The sequence below is a fragment of the Dunckerocampus dactyliophorus genome, chromosome 8, assembly GCF_027744805.1.
Source record: "Dunckerocampus dactyliophorus isolate RoL2022-P2 chromosome 8, RoL_Ddac_1.1, whole genome shotgun sequence".
NCBI classification, from domain to species: Eukaryota; Metazoa; Chordata; class Actinopteri; order Syngnathiformes; family Syngnathidae; genus Dunckerocampus; species Dunckerocampus dactyliophorus.
In genome coordinates, this window is record NC_072826.1 from 8,423,345 (window position 1) to 8,437,039 (window position 13,695).

At 40.8% G+C, this 13,695-nt stretch overlaps 2 protein-coding genes across 3 annotated transcripts in view; both read right to left on the bottom strand.

The window, feature by feature from the left end:
• Positions 1-5,887: 5,887 nt before the first annotated feature.
• Positions 5,888-8,370, bottom strand: LOC129185922 (transmembrane protein 233). The gene is made up of 3 exons (XM_054783602.1): positions 7,898-8,370; positions 6,191-6,325; positions 5,888-6,102 (listed from the first exon to the last, which is right to left on the bottom strand). Exons 1-3 carry the CDS (start codon positions 8,075-8,077, stop codon positions 6,091-6,093), a joined length of 327 nt encoding a protein of 108 aa, XP_054639577.1. The 5' UTR covers positions 8,078-8,370; the 3' UTR covers positions 5,888-6,090.
• Positions 8,371-8,524: 154 nt separating this feature from the next.
• The window catches only part of LOC129185920 (RNA-binding protein Musashi homolog 1-like), a 29,178-nt gene continuing 24,007 nt past the window's right edge, over positions 8,525-13,695 (bottom strand). The window contains exons 10-14 of one of the 2 annotated variants that reach the window (XM_054783598.1): positions 13,376-13,456; positions 12,756-12,812; positions 11,186-11,242; positions 10,887-11,041; positions 8,525-10,732 (exon numbers count right to left, since the gene is read on the bottom strand). In XM_054783598.1, the coding sequence (XP_054639573.1) occupies positions 10,691-10,732; positions 10,887-11,041; positions 11,186-11,242; positions 12,756-12,812; positions 13,376-13,456 (392 nt within the window). In that variant the 3' untranslated portion in view covers positions 8,525-10,690. The remainder of the gene's footprint in view (positions 10,733-10,886; positions 11,042-11,185; positions 11,243-12,755; positions 12,813-13,375; positions 13,457-13,695) is intronic. The other variant, XM_054783599.1, reaches the window with a different exon arrangement.

A 13,695-nucleotide genomic window follows, 5' to 3' on the forward strand; every position in this document is an offset into this window, starting at 1 on the left:
GCCAGCCAGTAACACACGGTATTGTAACCATGCTCATATAAATATTTATGCTCCCAAAAACCGGCTTTAAATCTAAACAATGTCTCGCCATTTTCCCCTTTACGAGGCTGCCAGTGTATGAAACATGGCCAATTAGAGCATCGCAATTAACAAAATAACTTGACGTATTTTCCCATTTAATTGCTTGTAATTAATAAAAGACTCTGTGGAGCGCTACCTTATTAAAGGGAGGTTCCCCAGCTGTCTAGAGCGCGCTCACGTTTGAATGTGCTGCAAGCATTATATCCCGCCCTCTTCCTGCTTTGCCCCGCGGAACCCATGTACTTGTATGTGTAATAGTTATGTTATAATTTGGAAAGGTTGAGCTACTCACGTTAGCTATCACTGAATGTATAGCCTTACGTAACAACAACATGAATGTCATTTGGAATTTGCCTCTCAGCTACTGCTTTTGTGTGCGTGTACGTGCTATGACCGTCGTGAACCGTGAGTGACAGCCATGACCCTTATTCTGTTCGGGCCGATTAAAAATATGTGACGTTTAATTTGTAATTGTGAAAAATATAAATTTTTTTGTACAGTCTGTTTTTAAAAACTACTCTTGGTAATATATGCTCGCCAGTGGTGGTGCTCTTGTGTTTTTTGGTTGGAAAAAAAGAGCCAGTTGCATACTCTACAGTCCCTTTTAAGATACTGGAATGTTGAGAGAGGCTGGCCACATCCAATCACATGGGTAACCCTGCAGACACCACATGAGTCATTAGCTGGGCACAGTAGCTTTATTCGATTATTTGTCGACAATTTTAAATAAGTCTCTGAGGTCCCACAATAGCGCCTTCAAAGTGTGGTGGCCAAAATCTAGCCTTTGAGTGAGATCACCATGGGATCCCTTCCATGGGATGGCTTATTTCCACAGACCATGTGAAATGCAATTCCATTGTGTCTTGAATGAGTCTGCCTTTGTTGTTAGGGTGTCACACCACCTTTCAACCCAACAGATGAGCGTAATTCCATCAAAACACAGCAGAGAATATTTGTCAGCGGCAGGAAGGGAGAAAAAAAAAATAGAAATGAAGGATGTTGTGGCAGCAGGTTCAATTCCATGAAAAATATATACAGTTGTCCCTCGCTCTATTGTGGTTTGAATGTTGTGCCCTCACTCTGTCATGGTTTTTCAAAAATGAATAAATGATCACTGTTTTGTTTTGTGATTGAATAGGGCCAATTATTAGTCAAAACATATGCATTTATAAGCACATTGTACGTATTCTTGGCCCAAATTAAGCATTTTCATTCATAAAAATGGCTAAATGAACGAAAATACAAATACAATATAAGCCATTTAATACATCGTGTACGCCTATAAGAGGCGGGGCCTGGGAAGTGCCTTGTGTGACGTCAGCTAGCTACTGTACAGTTGCTGAGTGTTAGCATGGTTAGCAGTGTGAAGAGTGCCAGTGACTATGAGTTGTTGCTGACAGCAGCTCCTGTGTGTATGTTGACTGCATATGTGTTCTCTGCGCCATTGCAGTAGTATTCTACATTGGCCACTAGGTGTCAGGAACGTTACATTGATGAGACAATAGCCACCAAGAATGCTATCAATGCTAATGTGCGAGTCTATGTAATACCTATGTCTAAGACGTCTTTATTTTCTATTGTTATGTCAACTATATTGGCTAATACAAGTGTAAAAGTGACTATAGGAGTGTTATTTCATGTCTAGTGGGCTCTAATAATGCTAAAAAGGCTATTTAAAAGGTCTTAAACAGGTTTTCTATGCTCCAATTATGAAAATATTCCTTGTATAAATAAGGAACCCTACTTTGCGGAAATTCAGTTATCACGGTCTGGTCTGGAACCAATTAACCGTGATAAATGAGGGATGACTGCGCCAAAATTTTGAATGATTGTTGCAGAGATGTTGGCCTGCTTACTGAGCTCTGTCAAGCTGTCAAGGTGCCTTTTGAGTATCAGCTCCGGTTTGTCTTCCTGTCCGTGTGTGTATATGGCACATGTGCTGCCGAATGTTGTTGCACATGTGTTAACTGTTTTGCATAAATAATATACAGATGCATTGTGTCACATTTTCCAATGCCTGAACTTTTTTTGCCATTTCATTACACCAGGATGCTAAAATGTACTTATCATACTGCGCCCTCACTTTCCTGAGTGGAATCTTGAATGTTAAATAGTTTTCATACATACCCAGTGCATACCCACAACCTTTTGAATAAATATCCAGCTTGGCTGTGTTTCATTCGCCACTGTGTTGACATGGAGTTCAGTGCTCGCTTCACTTGTCTTTCAGGCTTTTTCCACTTTTGTCTTTGTCCCTCCCTCCCTCTCCATCTGCTCGCTGGCCCTTTCCACACAATCAAAGATAAGGCAAGCTCTGTTTGAGGTGGAGCTTTGATAGCAGAGAAAGGGCGATAGACAAGTCAAAGAAGTGACGATCATTTATTTGTCTATCACAGCTTGAACCCTGTTGATTTTAAAATATGTCCAACTCAGTTGTTTAGAATAGCTGTGGTCAGATCAGTAAGTGCATCTTCATTCATTCATGGCTTTATGTCAGCGCAGGAAGTCTTAATGACTTTTGTATTGTCACGGTCCGAAGAAAATCCAATGTTACCACTTTATGATGCTTAACATAATTGTCTGTGTTCTCCTGCATATATTGTTTAAATTGTATCACTAAACAACCAATGAACTCATCTTTAATAATGCCATTTTTTTAACAAGCATCTCCACTGGCTGACAAAAATGGACAAGGAAGTTATGTGTTTGACAGCTTCATATGATCAAAACATGAACACACGTAAGTGATTTCTGGTGCTAAATATGTCGAATAACAGATAGCTGTGACGTGTGTTCCTGTTGTTTATTGCTCCTGAAAATAAACTAAAATGTGATACACACGGCTTTCATTGCAAGTAAATGATCAACTTCATTAATTAAAGTGTTCTCATTAAACGCCAGATCAATAGAGTAGAAAAGTGTCAATGAAAACTGTCAATGTCAATCTGAATCATTCCCACAGTTATCCCATTTCATGTTTTCTACCCGGATCACGCTGCTGCTTACTGGCCAGAATGTGTTATGGGATCTGTTTGCATGGAGGCTGTATTTTGTGCTAATGGAAGCAGCTGCTTTGACTGACCTATTTCTGTGAGCCAGAGTGCTCTGCAAGCACACTGCCTATTGTGCAACAGCACCGCTCCAGGTGACTTCAGGCTTGTGAATGCTGGATAGAAAACACACTTCAGTTCACTTGTTTGCTGTTCAGAAGCTGCTGTCTCTCCACATTGCCCACGGAAGTGGAGACTTGACGTTAACTGAAGAGAGACTTCATTTCTTTTGTCTAGTGTGAACAATTCAAAGCAAATGAGTTTCATTTTATCTGACTGAAATCAGACTCCTGTCAGAAATCCTACCTTAATCCCTTGATCATACGAAGTGCTTTCAAGTTACCTAATCCCCGCACTCATTTCATTTTTCATCTTGTTCTCCTGGGGTTCGCCTTTCCTGTGAATTCAAAGACATGGCACTCCCAACATGTGTACCTTCATGTAATGGCAAATAATACAACAAACTGTCTTCTCAAGTTGATTTGTGCCACTGCATTTGACCAACTCAACGACACATTGAATTACTCGCCAGATCAGGTAGAAATGTGTGATTTATTGACTGTGCGAGAGAATGTCTTGATTCATTTGCAAAACAGTTTTATCACGTCGTAAAGGAATAGGAAGGTTGATGAAACTGAGATTGCAAATTACAGGATCACGACTCACTCCTGCCACGCACACCTTGAATATCACTTTTTGTTCTTGTTTTGAAGCAGATTACCTTGTGACTGTTCAGGCTACTGGTGACACACTGGAAATTTGTTATATTTAGTCGTGGATATACTGTGACATATCAGGCTACAGGAACATCTCCCAGCTTTGCAAAGTTTGCAAGTTTGGCACTTGAGCAGTGCCTGGCATTTCAGTCTGCCTGAACGTGTGACACAACTCCGAGAACTAGGCATGTGTACCGAAACTCTGTACCATAATGGCACCGGTGCTGACGTACGCTGTAGTAACCAGACCGAAAAACTATGTAGTTATCTGTGTCTCATTTCAGTGCTAAATTGATTTTGTGGCACTGAGGTATAGTTGCCGCTGAGTCTACTGTTGTGAAAGTGTTATGCACCTGCACAGACGATGTTGAGCATATAGCTAAAATACTCAGTGTTGCCAACTTGGTGACTTTGTCGTTAAATCTGGCGACATTCCAAACCCTCTTGGCGACATATCGTATTTCCTCAAAAACGACGCACGACAAATCTAACTACTATTTCTGGCGTTGTTGGAAAGTTTTTTGGTATTTGGGGACTTAAAAAAGTGAAAGCACATATTGATCTGCAGCTTGTGTTCTCGCGTACCAGTGGGTGCTGCTCAGAGGTCCGCTCCGCCCCCAAAGCGCTCACAAGCCGTCAGTGCACTGTCCGCTCCTGTCGCAAACTGAGAACATAGTGGAGCTCCACGCATCCATGAATCACGCATGTGCGAGGCGCGATGCCTCCGGGGTGGATCTCCTGTTTTACAGAGTGGGATCTAAAACGTAAATGTTTGTTCATTTTCATTAAATTACTACTCATTACATTCAAGCCTCATTCGGAGTGTGTCATTTACCTGTAAGTGTGTCAGAACGTGTGATGGGAGAATGATGCATGATCAGTTAAACAAGTAGTCCTAACTGCAAGATAAAGGGTGGAGGGTGGAGGCTGGAAGCGGTCCAGATGTAATTATTAAGCAGTCTAGACTTTGAGAGGCGCTGGCGGAGATAAAAAACATATTGAAATTATTTCATTTTGATGAAGTGATGGCCAATTTTAAATGAACAAATGAAGTATATAGTTTATTTGTTGTTCTAAACGTAATTAAGGTGTTTTTAACTCACTTTTTTGTCTCTCCTACGAGGTTCTGCCTTTTTCATACAGTATCTCTTATGCAAATTACCCGATGACATCATCTAGTGACTTCTAGGACAGACAATAGCTACTTTTCTTAAAAATAAACAGAAATGCAAAGAAAATAAGTGGGTACTCTTATCACTCACTTTGTAACTCTTAATGCAGAAGTACAATTTGCCGCATTTAAGTATGCTCGGAAATCCCAGAAAATTCACTCAAAACATGTGAGTTCAACTTAAATGACGTGGTGTGTTTGAACGCAACCCCTCATTGCTCATAAAAAAAGTCTGATTCTGCTATTAGTGTTAGGTAAATAGATTTTCAGACATGTGTGCCATCTCTTAACTTGATTTAAATTTTAAGTTAATTTGGCGCTGTTAATACATACAAATATATATACGTATATAATCCTGCCCTGTCATTTATTTTGCTTTCAATAAAATACAGTAAAAATGGGCTTTTTTTCAGACAGCGTCACATTGTGATTAATCATGATTAATTAATTTGAAAACCATGATTGATCTGATAAAAAATTGTAATCCTTTGACAGCACTAATAAAATATCTATGTTTCTATTTTTATATCTACAGCCTTTTCTGTACTGTTTCTACGCATGAGGGTCACAGGTGAGCTGGAGCCTATTCCAGCTGAGTTTGGGCGAGAGGCACGGTACACCCCGGACTGGTCACACGAGCAGCCTCACCCAAAATATTTGTTAGAGTATAAAGTGACTTATTTTAATGCATCCGCATGCTGATATTCTTCGACATAAAACACTTTAGACCTCATTTTGATCACCTTAACATTTGGCCTCAAGTTACTCAGCAAAATCAGCAAAACACACAAAGCGTAATTGTGAACTCTCTGCTTTCCGTTCCTTGCTGCTTCAAAGTAAACAGACGCAAAACATGAAAGGCACGGATTTAGAATATTCAGAAGTCCTCATTTGTCTACATGGCGAGGAGGAAACATAACAGGATGAGATGTGAGGGAGCACAAGTAAACATGAATGTCGTCTATCCAGTTCATTTGAACCATTCATCTGAGCTTATCCGGCGATCAGCAGTTTATTATGTCTCGTTCAAATATCCCGAAAGTGTCTCTCTCTCTCTCTTGTTCCCTCGGTGCTAATGATTCATCTGAAACACAAACAAAGAAACACGTTGTCATGTTCTTAAAAAGGAACTCTTTGCGTGCAGTTGAGGCCTGCGAAACAAAAACTCTTACAGCGGTAAAATGGACAGTGCAGATGATGGCAATGATGAGGAGGCCGATGATGATGGAGGCAATGGCGACATAAAGAGCGTTCTTGCCTAACCGCCTGGACCCATCATAGTCACCATTGTAGTAGCTGCTCCTAGACTGCAAATACAACACCAAGACTTTATGAAAACAATTTTGGAGACCATAATGTAAAAAAAAAAAAAAAAAAAAAAAAAAAAGTAGGATTGGTTTACATGTAATATTTAGTCCCTCCTTTGTCGCAGTTAATTGGTTCCAGACTCGACCGTGATAAGTGAATTTCTGCAAAGTAGGATTTCTTATTTATAAATGGAATATTTTTATAGTCAGAGCATAGAAAACCTGTTTACGACCTTCTAAATGCGTTTTTTAACATTATTAGAGCCCTCTAGATATGAACTAACACCCCCATAGTCACTTTTACGCTCGTATTACCCAATAGAGTAGACATAATAAGAGTAAATAAGCCATTTAAAGGAAAACTGCACTTTAAAAAAAAAACAAATTGCCTATCATCCACAATCCTTTTGAGTGACATAAACCTCCAACAACGTTTTATGGTTTTATATGAATGCTGTAACCATGTAGTAACAGGTACATTCATGATAACATGTAATACTTTCAGTATTTTGCCGAATTCTGGCCATTCTAAGCATTACCAGAACTTGAAAGTACACATAGTAATATAGAAACAAACACCTACACCTAGCGTTCACTTTTCCAAACTCAGAAATAAAAACACAGCAGGAGCAGGGTCCGCTCAAATATGTAGCCTTACCTTTTTTGTAGTGGTCTGAGGCGTTGTGAGCGTGACGCTGACACGCGGTGGCTGAGCGTGTGTCGCTAGCGGTCTAGTAGCTATGATTGTGGTGTGGCTAAGTGTCAATGCTCCAGTAACGTAGTTCGATCGGCGTAACAATGTTAATGAAAATAACAGAGTGCACAGAAAAGATAAATATGTGTTCATGTCTCACATAAGGATTGTGGATGATGGGCAAAGTTCCAAATATTGGGAAGCTTTCCCTTAAGACATAAATAAGACTTGTGCTTACATGTGTTGCAATAAATGTGTGTGGAGGACCGAAAGTGACTTGGGGGGGTTCAGAGTTTGGTTTTAGCTTGGAGTTGACTACAGCCGCAACAGTAACCCGGGTTATTATGATTATTATATTAGTATTATTGTGCTTGTTGTGAGATAAATCAAACCTGCAATAAAAACCTGTTGTTCCGCCAATCAAGTCTTATGCTTGTGTGCCTCACCAAACATAACAGGGACATTACTGACACCAAGTGGCCACTGTATAATACTACATAGGATCGCGTTTTTCAATGCATCTTGTGAATACCTTATATTTGTATTTTACTTCATTTAGCCATTTTTATGCTTGAAAATGATTAATTTAGGCAACTACGTAACTTTTGCTTAAATATGCACCTTTTCTTACTACTAATAGACTGTATTTAACCGGAAAACATGATTTATTAATATATTTTTGAAAAAACGTGAGAGTGCAGTCGCAAAATTCAGACCACAATGTGGCGAGGGATGTAATGAAGAGCTCATATTCTCCTCAGTTGATCCGTTAAGAACACTAAACAAATTACATGTGGATACTGCTAATCCTTTTCGTATACTTGTTTAAAAGCAAAAGGAAGTTGTGTAATGATACAGATTTTTTAGTACTAACTTACCATAACAGAGCAGACCAGAGCAACAATGTTGACAGGGTAGGCAGGACACAAACAGGTAAGCATAGTTAAAAGAAGGTAGCTTTTAAGTGGAGGTTCCTTTTCCTCTGTGGAACTATTGTCAAAACATTCACTCTCCCGGGGGGAACTTTTCATCTGTGGATTTAGAACTCCCAGAGCCATTTTTTCCCAGTCAGTCACCAAAGGGGTGGGGGGGGAATAGATCAGAGACGGTAAAAAAAAATGTCCAAAACCTGAAAGCAGTGCCTCGAAAAGATCCAATCCATAGGTCTCAAGTCGGATGTGTTGATAGTTCTAGTCCTTGTCAAAAAAAATGGTGGGAAGAGGAACTAGGACAGGTGAGAGAGGGGTGAGGATCACTAACCCTGTTGGCCTCCATTCAGCAGAAAGGAGCCGAGATCCAACTCTCTTGACCACAGCCAAGACCTCACATGGCCCCCACAGCACAGGAAAAGAATCACCCTCACTGGTACACTTCTACAAGTGCTTAAATAGCTTCAGCTTTTCCACTATCATCAACAGAGCACTGCCCCTGCACATGTACCACATAAAAAAACAGAAGCCACAGTGAGATACTTTAGAATAATTTATTAGGATTTTAAAATTGAAAATATTTGGAAGAAAACAAGGAAATAAGAAAAGAACTGCTGTAAAGCTTGGCGGGGGACATCCCAAAACGTTTTGACCTTGTGCAGAGCTACAAGCCCCATTCAAAGCGTTGGCCCTTTTCCTCACATGACCACAAGCCAAACCGTCATTGAACTCATCACACTAGGGGAGCAAGGTCTCAAAACAGAAAAATATACTTTTTCTTATCGCAAAATAAGTCTTAATGCCGCAGAATAATCCACAAGTCGTCACTTTGACCAATAATAGCACTATTTTCATTTGTACGGTACAAAATAACTTATTGCTTTATTGTAAGTTAAAAAGTTACAGTGTAGGTGTCCAGCAGTAGTTTTTGTGTCACGTCCCAGATGGTCTGACAGAGGAACGACTGGCTGTCTGAGGAAGTGGCTTCAAGTGTCTCGCTGTGCTTAACATTAAACAAGCTGCAGCGAGAAGGCTGAACAAACAGGTCACTTGTTTTGTTTTTGTTTTCTTTTTTTGCACATGTTGATTTGTTCCATCATTTGACTTCGCCTTCCAGCCAGACCCTGTGTCAGAGCCGACTGGGACTAGACCCTGTTACATTTCATTTTCCCTGCTCAAACCCTTCCATCCCCAATTAAACGGAGCAGCAATAGTATATAATTGACAATTATGTGGAGGAGTACAAACCCATGAAGACAAAAGAAGAGATGCGAGGGAAGCAGTGGAGAACAGTGAAACAAAACGAACAGGGCAGTCATATCAGTACCAAACGCTGGCAACCCAAAAGCGCCACTGGTTGCCAGAAGTAGTTCCATATCATACCTTGATGTAAGCACACCAGTACTCACTCACGCACACTCAGACGCAATCACATGCACCTTCAAAAGTGATAAGAAATAAAACATTATCGTGACATTTTCTACAGTCATTTCTCAAAGAATGTCCTTCATTTATTTCCACGGTAAAACACCGCATAAACACATAAAAAATGAAAAAAATAGACCAAAAAATTAAGAAGTGAATGGCTAAAAGGGAAAAAAAACAAAAAAAAAGGAAGTCAAGTCAAATCCCCAACCCAACAAAGCCCTGATTTCTCCTGTATAAGCTTGTAATTCCTCCATCATCATCGTCCATCATCGTCACTGTAAGGAGTTGTCATGCAGATGCAGGAAATCTGTTTCGCCATCATTAGTAAAACGAGAAAAAAACAAAAAATCATAGCTGCTGCTTCAAGAAAAGCAAAGAAGTTATGACTTGTAAAAGAACATGAAGGCAAGACAAAGTCCTGGAAGTATTTCTTATCACCGACAGCGCCACGCTGCTACAATGCTGGAGAGGACTGGCCAACGACGTACAAATGAGCCTTATGTATACTCAGAGTAGTTAGTAGTGAGATGACCACATATAATATATAGGACTTCCAGTGAAATAGATGTTAACCCTCCCCAAACCAGCCAATTACATGCCAGCTGGTTCAGTAGTCCCGCCACCCGCCCGCCCCAATGTGTATGTACAATATTTTACAGGAAGACATAAAAACATTGCTTTAAAACCAAATACAGAATAAAATACCTCACAGATTATCATAATTATGTCAATATTAATAACAATATTACAAAGGTTTGTTTTTAAAGACTATCAAAATATACATTTTTGTTGGTTTTTTTTTCTTGTGTTTCCATGATGCTTAGAAAAATGACTTATTGTTGGATTTGTTCATTGTATGTTAAAAAGGATTTGCAAAGAAAAACCCATCATGCCAGGTTTGTTTTGTCAGAAACAGCAAGGATTCCGTGATGAAACAGTGAGACACAGTGAGATACAATAAAATTAGAAAAAATAGTCCTCTTCACCTTTGTCAAAAATGACAAAGGTTATCTCAGAGCCTTTTTTTTTGCAGTTTTCTTTTCTCAGTTTCCAAAGAAAATAACATATCTGGGGGGAGGGGGGGGTCTAATGTATATGAGGACGAAAGAGGACACACTGGGATATTATGTTGAGATTAGTACAGCAAAAACAGTTTTTAAAAAGATATTCAGTCGGTGGGTGGAGCCACAGGGAGCCAGGACAGCCAGGCAGAGCCTGCAGCCAGCCAATCAGGTTGTGCCGTCACAGCACTCAGCATTTGATTGGCTTATCAGCAGAAGAGAAGCCCTCAAATCATCTATGACCTGAGTCATCTCAGTGGTAGCCATTAGTGAACGCAGTAGCAATCAGAGGACCCTAAGGACACACACACACACACACACACACACACACACACACACACACACACACAACAGATTGAGTACATCCCAGTTAGTTATACAAAAAAGTGTGCATTCATGCATGTACTCAAGCGTGTGGAGGCGGAGTCAGTGATGGATGGATGACATACCCCTAGACCATGGCCGAACCCTGTGCTGGGGGCAGGGCTGGCCGCGCTGATGTAGCTGCTAACTCCTGAGTCCTGATTTGCTGCTGCATACAAGTCAGCCATTGGTCCAGGGCTGCTGGTGCTCAGAAAGCCAGCTGTGCGAGAAGGGGTGGAGCCTGTGCAGGAGAGGAGACAGGTCCATTTTCAACGTTAAAAAGTAGAAACATTATTTTATTTGCCAGAGTAGGCCTTTGTACACACATTTTCACTCAAGGAAGGTATGCTAGCGCATTGATATGCATTCTCTGTCACATACACACCTCTAACAACTGCTGCTGCCGCTGCTGCCATTGGTCCATATGCAGTCAAGGGAATGGCTAAGGGTAACAAAAACACACACAATTACTGCAAATTCCAAATGAAGCACGCGACTCCTCAAAATCTCCTCAAACAGCAATCAGTCATCAGATTTATATCCATGGCAGAAAACCCAAAACCTGCTGGATCAAGTAACAACTTCAAACACAAGAACCAGGTCCAGGTCACCCTTATGAAGGAGGTCTTGATCTCAGTGGGTCTTCTCTGGTTAAATAAAAGTTACATTAAAAGAAAGAAAAAAAAGAACAATGTTAAGTGTGGTTTTCGGGTGGAAAAAGTCCTGAAAACTAGGAGGCCATGTGAATTGTGAATTTCATATCGTATGTATCATAAAGCCTGTAGGATTATTTTAAAGGTCCCCTGTTGAACAAATTTGACCTTCTGATGACAATTACGCTTTCTTTGTCTGGAAGCAGGCTTTGTTTCAAATAAAATAGGTGGAATAAAATAACAGAGCCAACTACCTGTCAGTCAGCAACATTTGTAGAAGCAGTAAGTTTGATTATTTTGTTTTTCTTCAGCAAATAGAGCAACCTAGCATGATGTTGTTGTTAAACTATGACTGTAATGTCAGCACTGTATCTCACATAGCCATGCTAGTTTGTTTGTGTCCTCCTGTCCCGCTCCTTAACGTTACATTGCCGTGTCTGATATCGCATCTATTACATTGGACAATTGCAGAGTTACACTGTACAATGGAACCTCTGTTTTCGTACGCCCTGGCTTTCGTAGGATTCGGTTTTCGGCTAAAATTATTGCCAAAAATATGTCTCGGGTTTCATAGCGTCAAACGGTTCTCAAACAAAGCATCCACGAATCGGTGACTCATTTTCTGTGAAGAATGGATATTGGGTTTTTTTCAAGTCTAGGCAGATTCCAGTAAAGGAATCCATTAATCATGTTTATTATGTGCGTGTGGGTGGTTTATTTATTCATAGAACGCACACAGAACAATGAACAACTCTGTATCTGTCTCCTTCCTTCCACCGTTCAAGCACTGCGGCGTGAGCTGATGAGGCATTCAAGCGCAATGCATATTCCTGAGCCTTAAAGAAGTCTGTGCTTCTTTTTCTTTCCTTTTTTTAAGACGGCTGCACAAGTTGCAAGAAAGAAGTCACAGCAAAGTATGAAGGTTGCGTCTTTTACAATAGGATTGTAAAGGTTCCTCAGTTAACACATATTGCGGAGGGAACGCTTTAAGTGAGACACATAACAGATAGCGATCCGGGCCAGTGTGTGTAATGATGATTGTACCTGCTGCTGAAGCGTACGATAAAGTTCAAGCGAGCAAGTAAACAGCTCTAACTGTCCGCTCTTTAAAGTTAAGCTTGTAACAGACGAGAATGAAACAGCATCCGTGTGGCTCTTCCCCAATAAAACTGATGAGGTGCAAAACAAAGCTTTAGACTTGTGATGCCAAACTGACCCAGGATCAGTTTGTTCTCAGTGACTGTTCAGTCAAACGTTGAGCATTTGACTTTCTGCCATTAAATATGTTCAGTACACACTAACCTGCCAGCTCAGGGGGGTGGGAAGATGTCAGGAGGGGGGTCCTCTCTAAATGGAATTCTAGAAACAGAAGGTCAAGAGAGACAGAGAGAGAGAGAGGGGGAGAGAGAGAGAGAGAGCGCTCTGTAAATACAGTCACCATCCACCAGCCTAGTTCTAGGAGAGCCACATACTGTAACACACATTTAGCCACAGCGGGACACGAACACGAAGGCAAGAAGAGCACAGAGTTTACGGTGAAAACATCTATTGTGGGGACAGGCAGGAAGGTCGGAACACAGGAACAGGAGGGGCCATTCAGCCAAAGGACACAAGGTTGCATAAGTCATTCAAATAAACAGAGAGCAAAATATTACAGAAGACCCAAGCTAAACAGAAGAAAAACTCAAACGCGTTGAGATTTGAAGACACTTAAGCAGAGAATACTTTGAATAGTTTCAAAAGAAAAAAGTGACGCTGCTGGAGGTTGCCAGTGCACATGGCCTTTGTAGTTGCAACACATCACACAGCTGTATCAACTACATGCCACAACCCGCATCCTTTGGCCTGTCTTCTCCTCGACTCGCCTGTGCAAAGTGGAAAAATAGGGAGGAGAATGTACACACACACAAACACACACTCACCTGGGAACTGGTAGGCGTAACCAGGTGCGATTCCAGAGTAACTGCGACTGGTGTAGGTAGCAGTCTGGAAACCTGGGTAGCCTGTTTGGGGAAAAAAAGGAAACATTGACTAACAACACAACAATGTGCAGTAGACATACTGGTAGGATTGGTCTTGGTAGGATTCGCCTGTTGATATGAAGCTAACATTTACAGTATAAACTCTGATGTCAAACTGCAGATCCAGCCATGACTGTGCATGGCTGTAAACGTCCACTAGAGGGAACCAAACAACTGCAGACAGCATCTAGCGGTGTCATGTTTGACCTCTAGAAGCAGTG

What these genes read in the sequence shown, in the direction of transcription:
- LOC129185922 (XM_054783602.1), bottom strand. Translation starts at nt 8,077, where the DNA reads ATGGCTCTGGGAGTTCTAAATCCACAGATGAAAAGTTCCCCCCGGGAG. An exon ending in CTCTGGTCTGCTCTGTTATG is followed by an intron (nt 6,326 to 7,897) that starts GTAAGTTAGTAC and finishes TTGTATTTGCAG; the next exon opens with TCTAGGAGCAGCTACTACAA.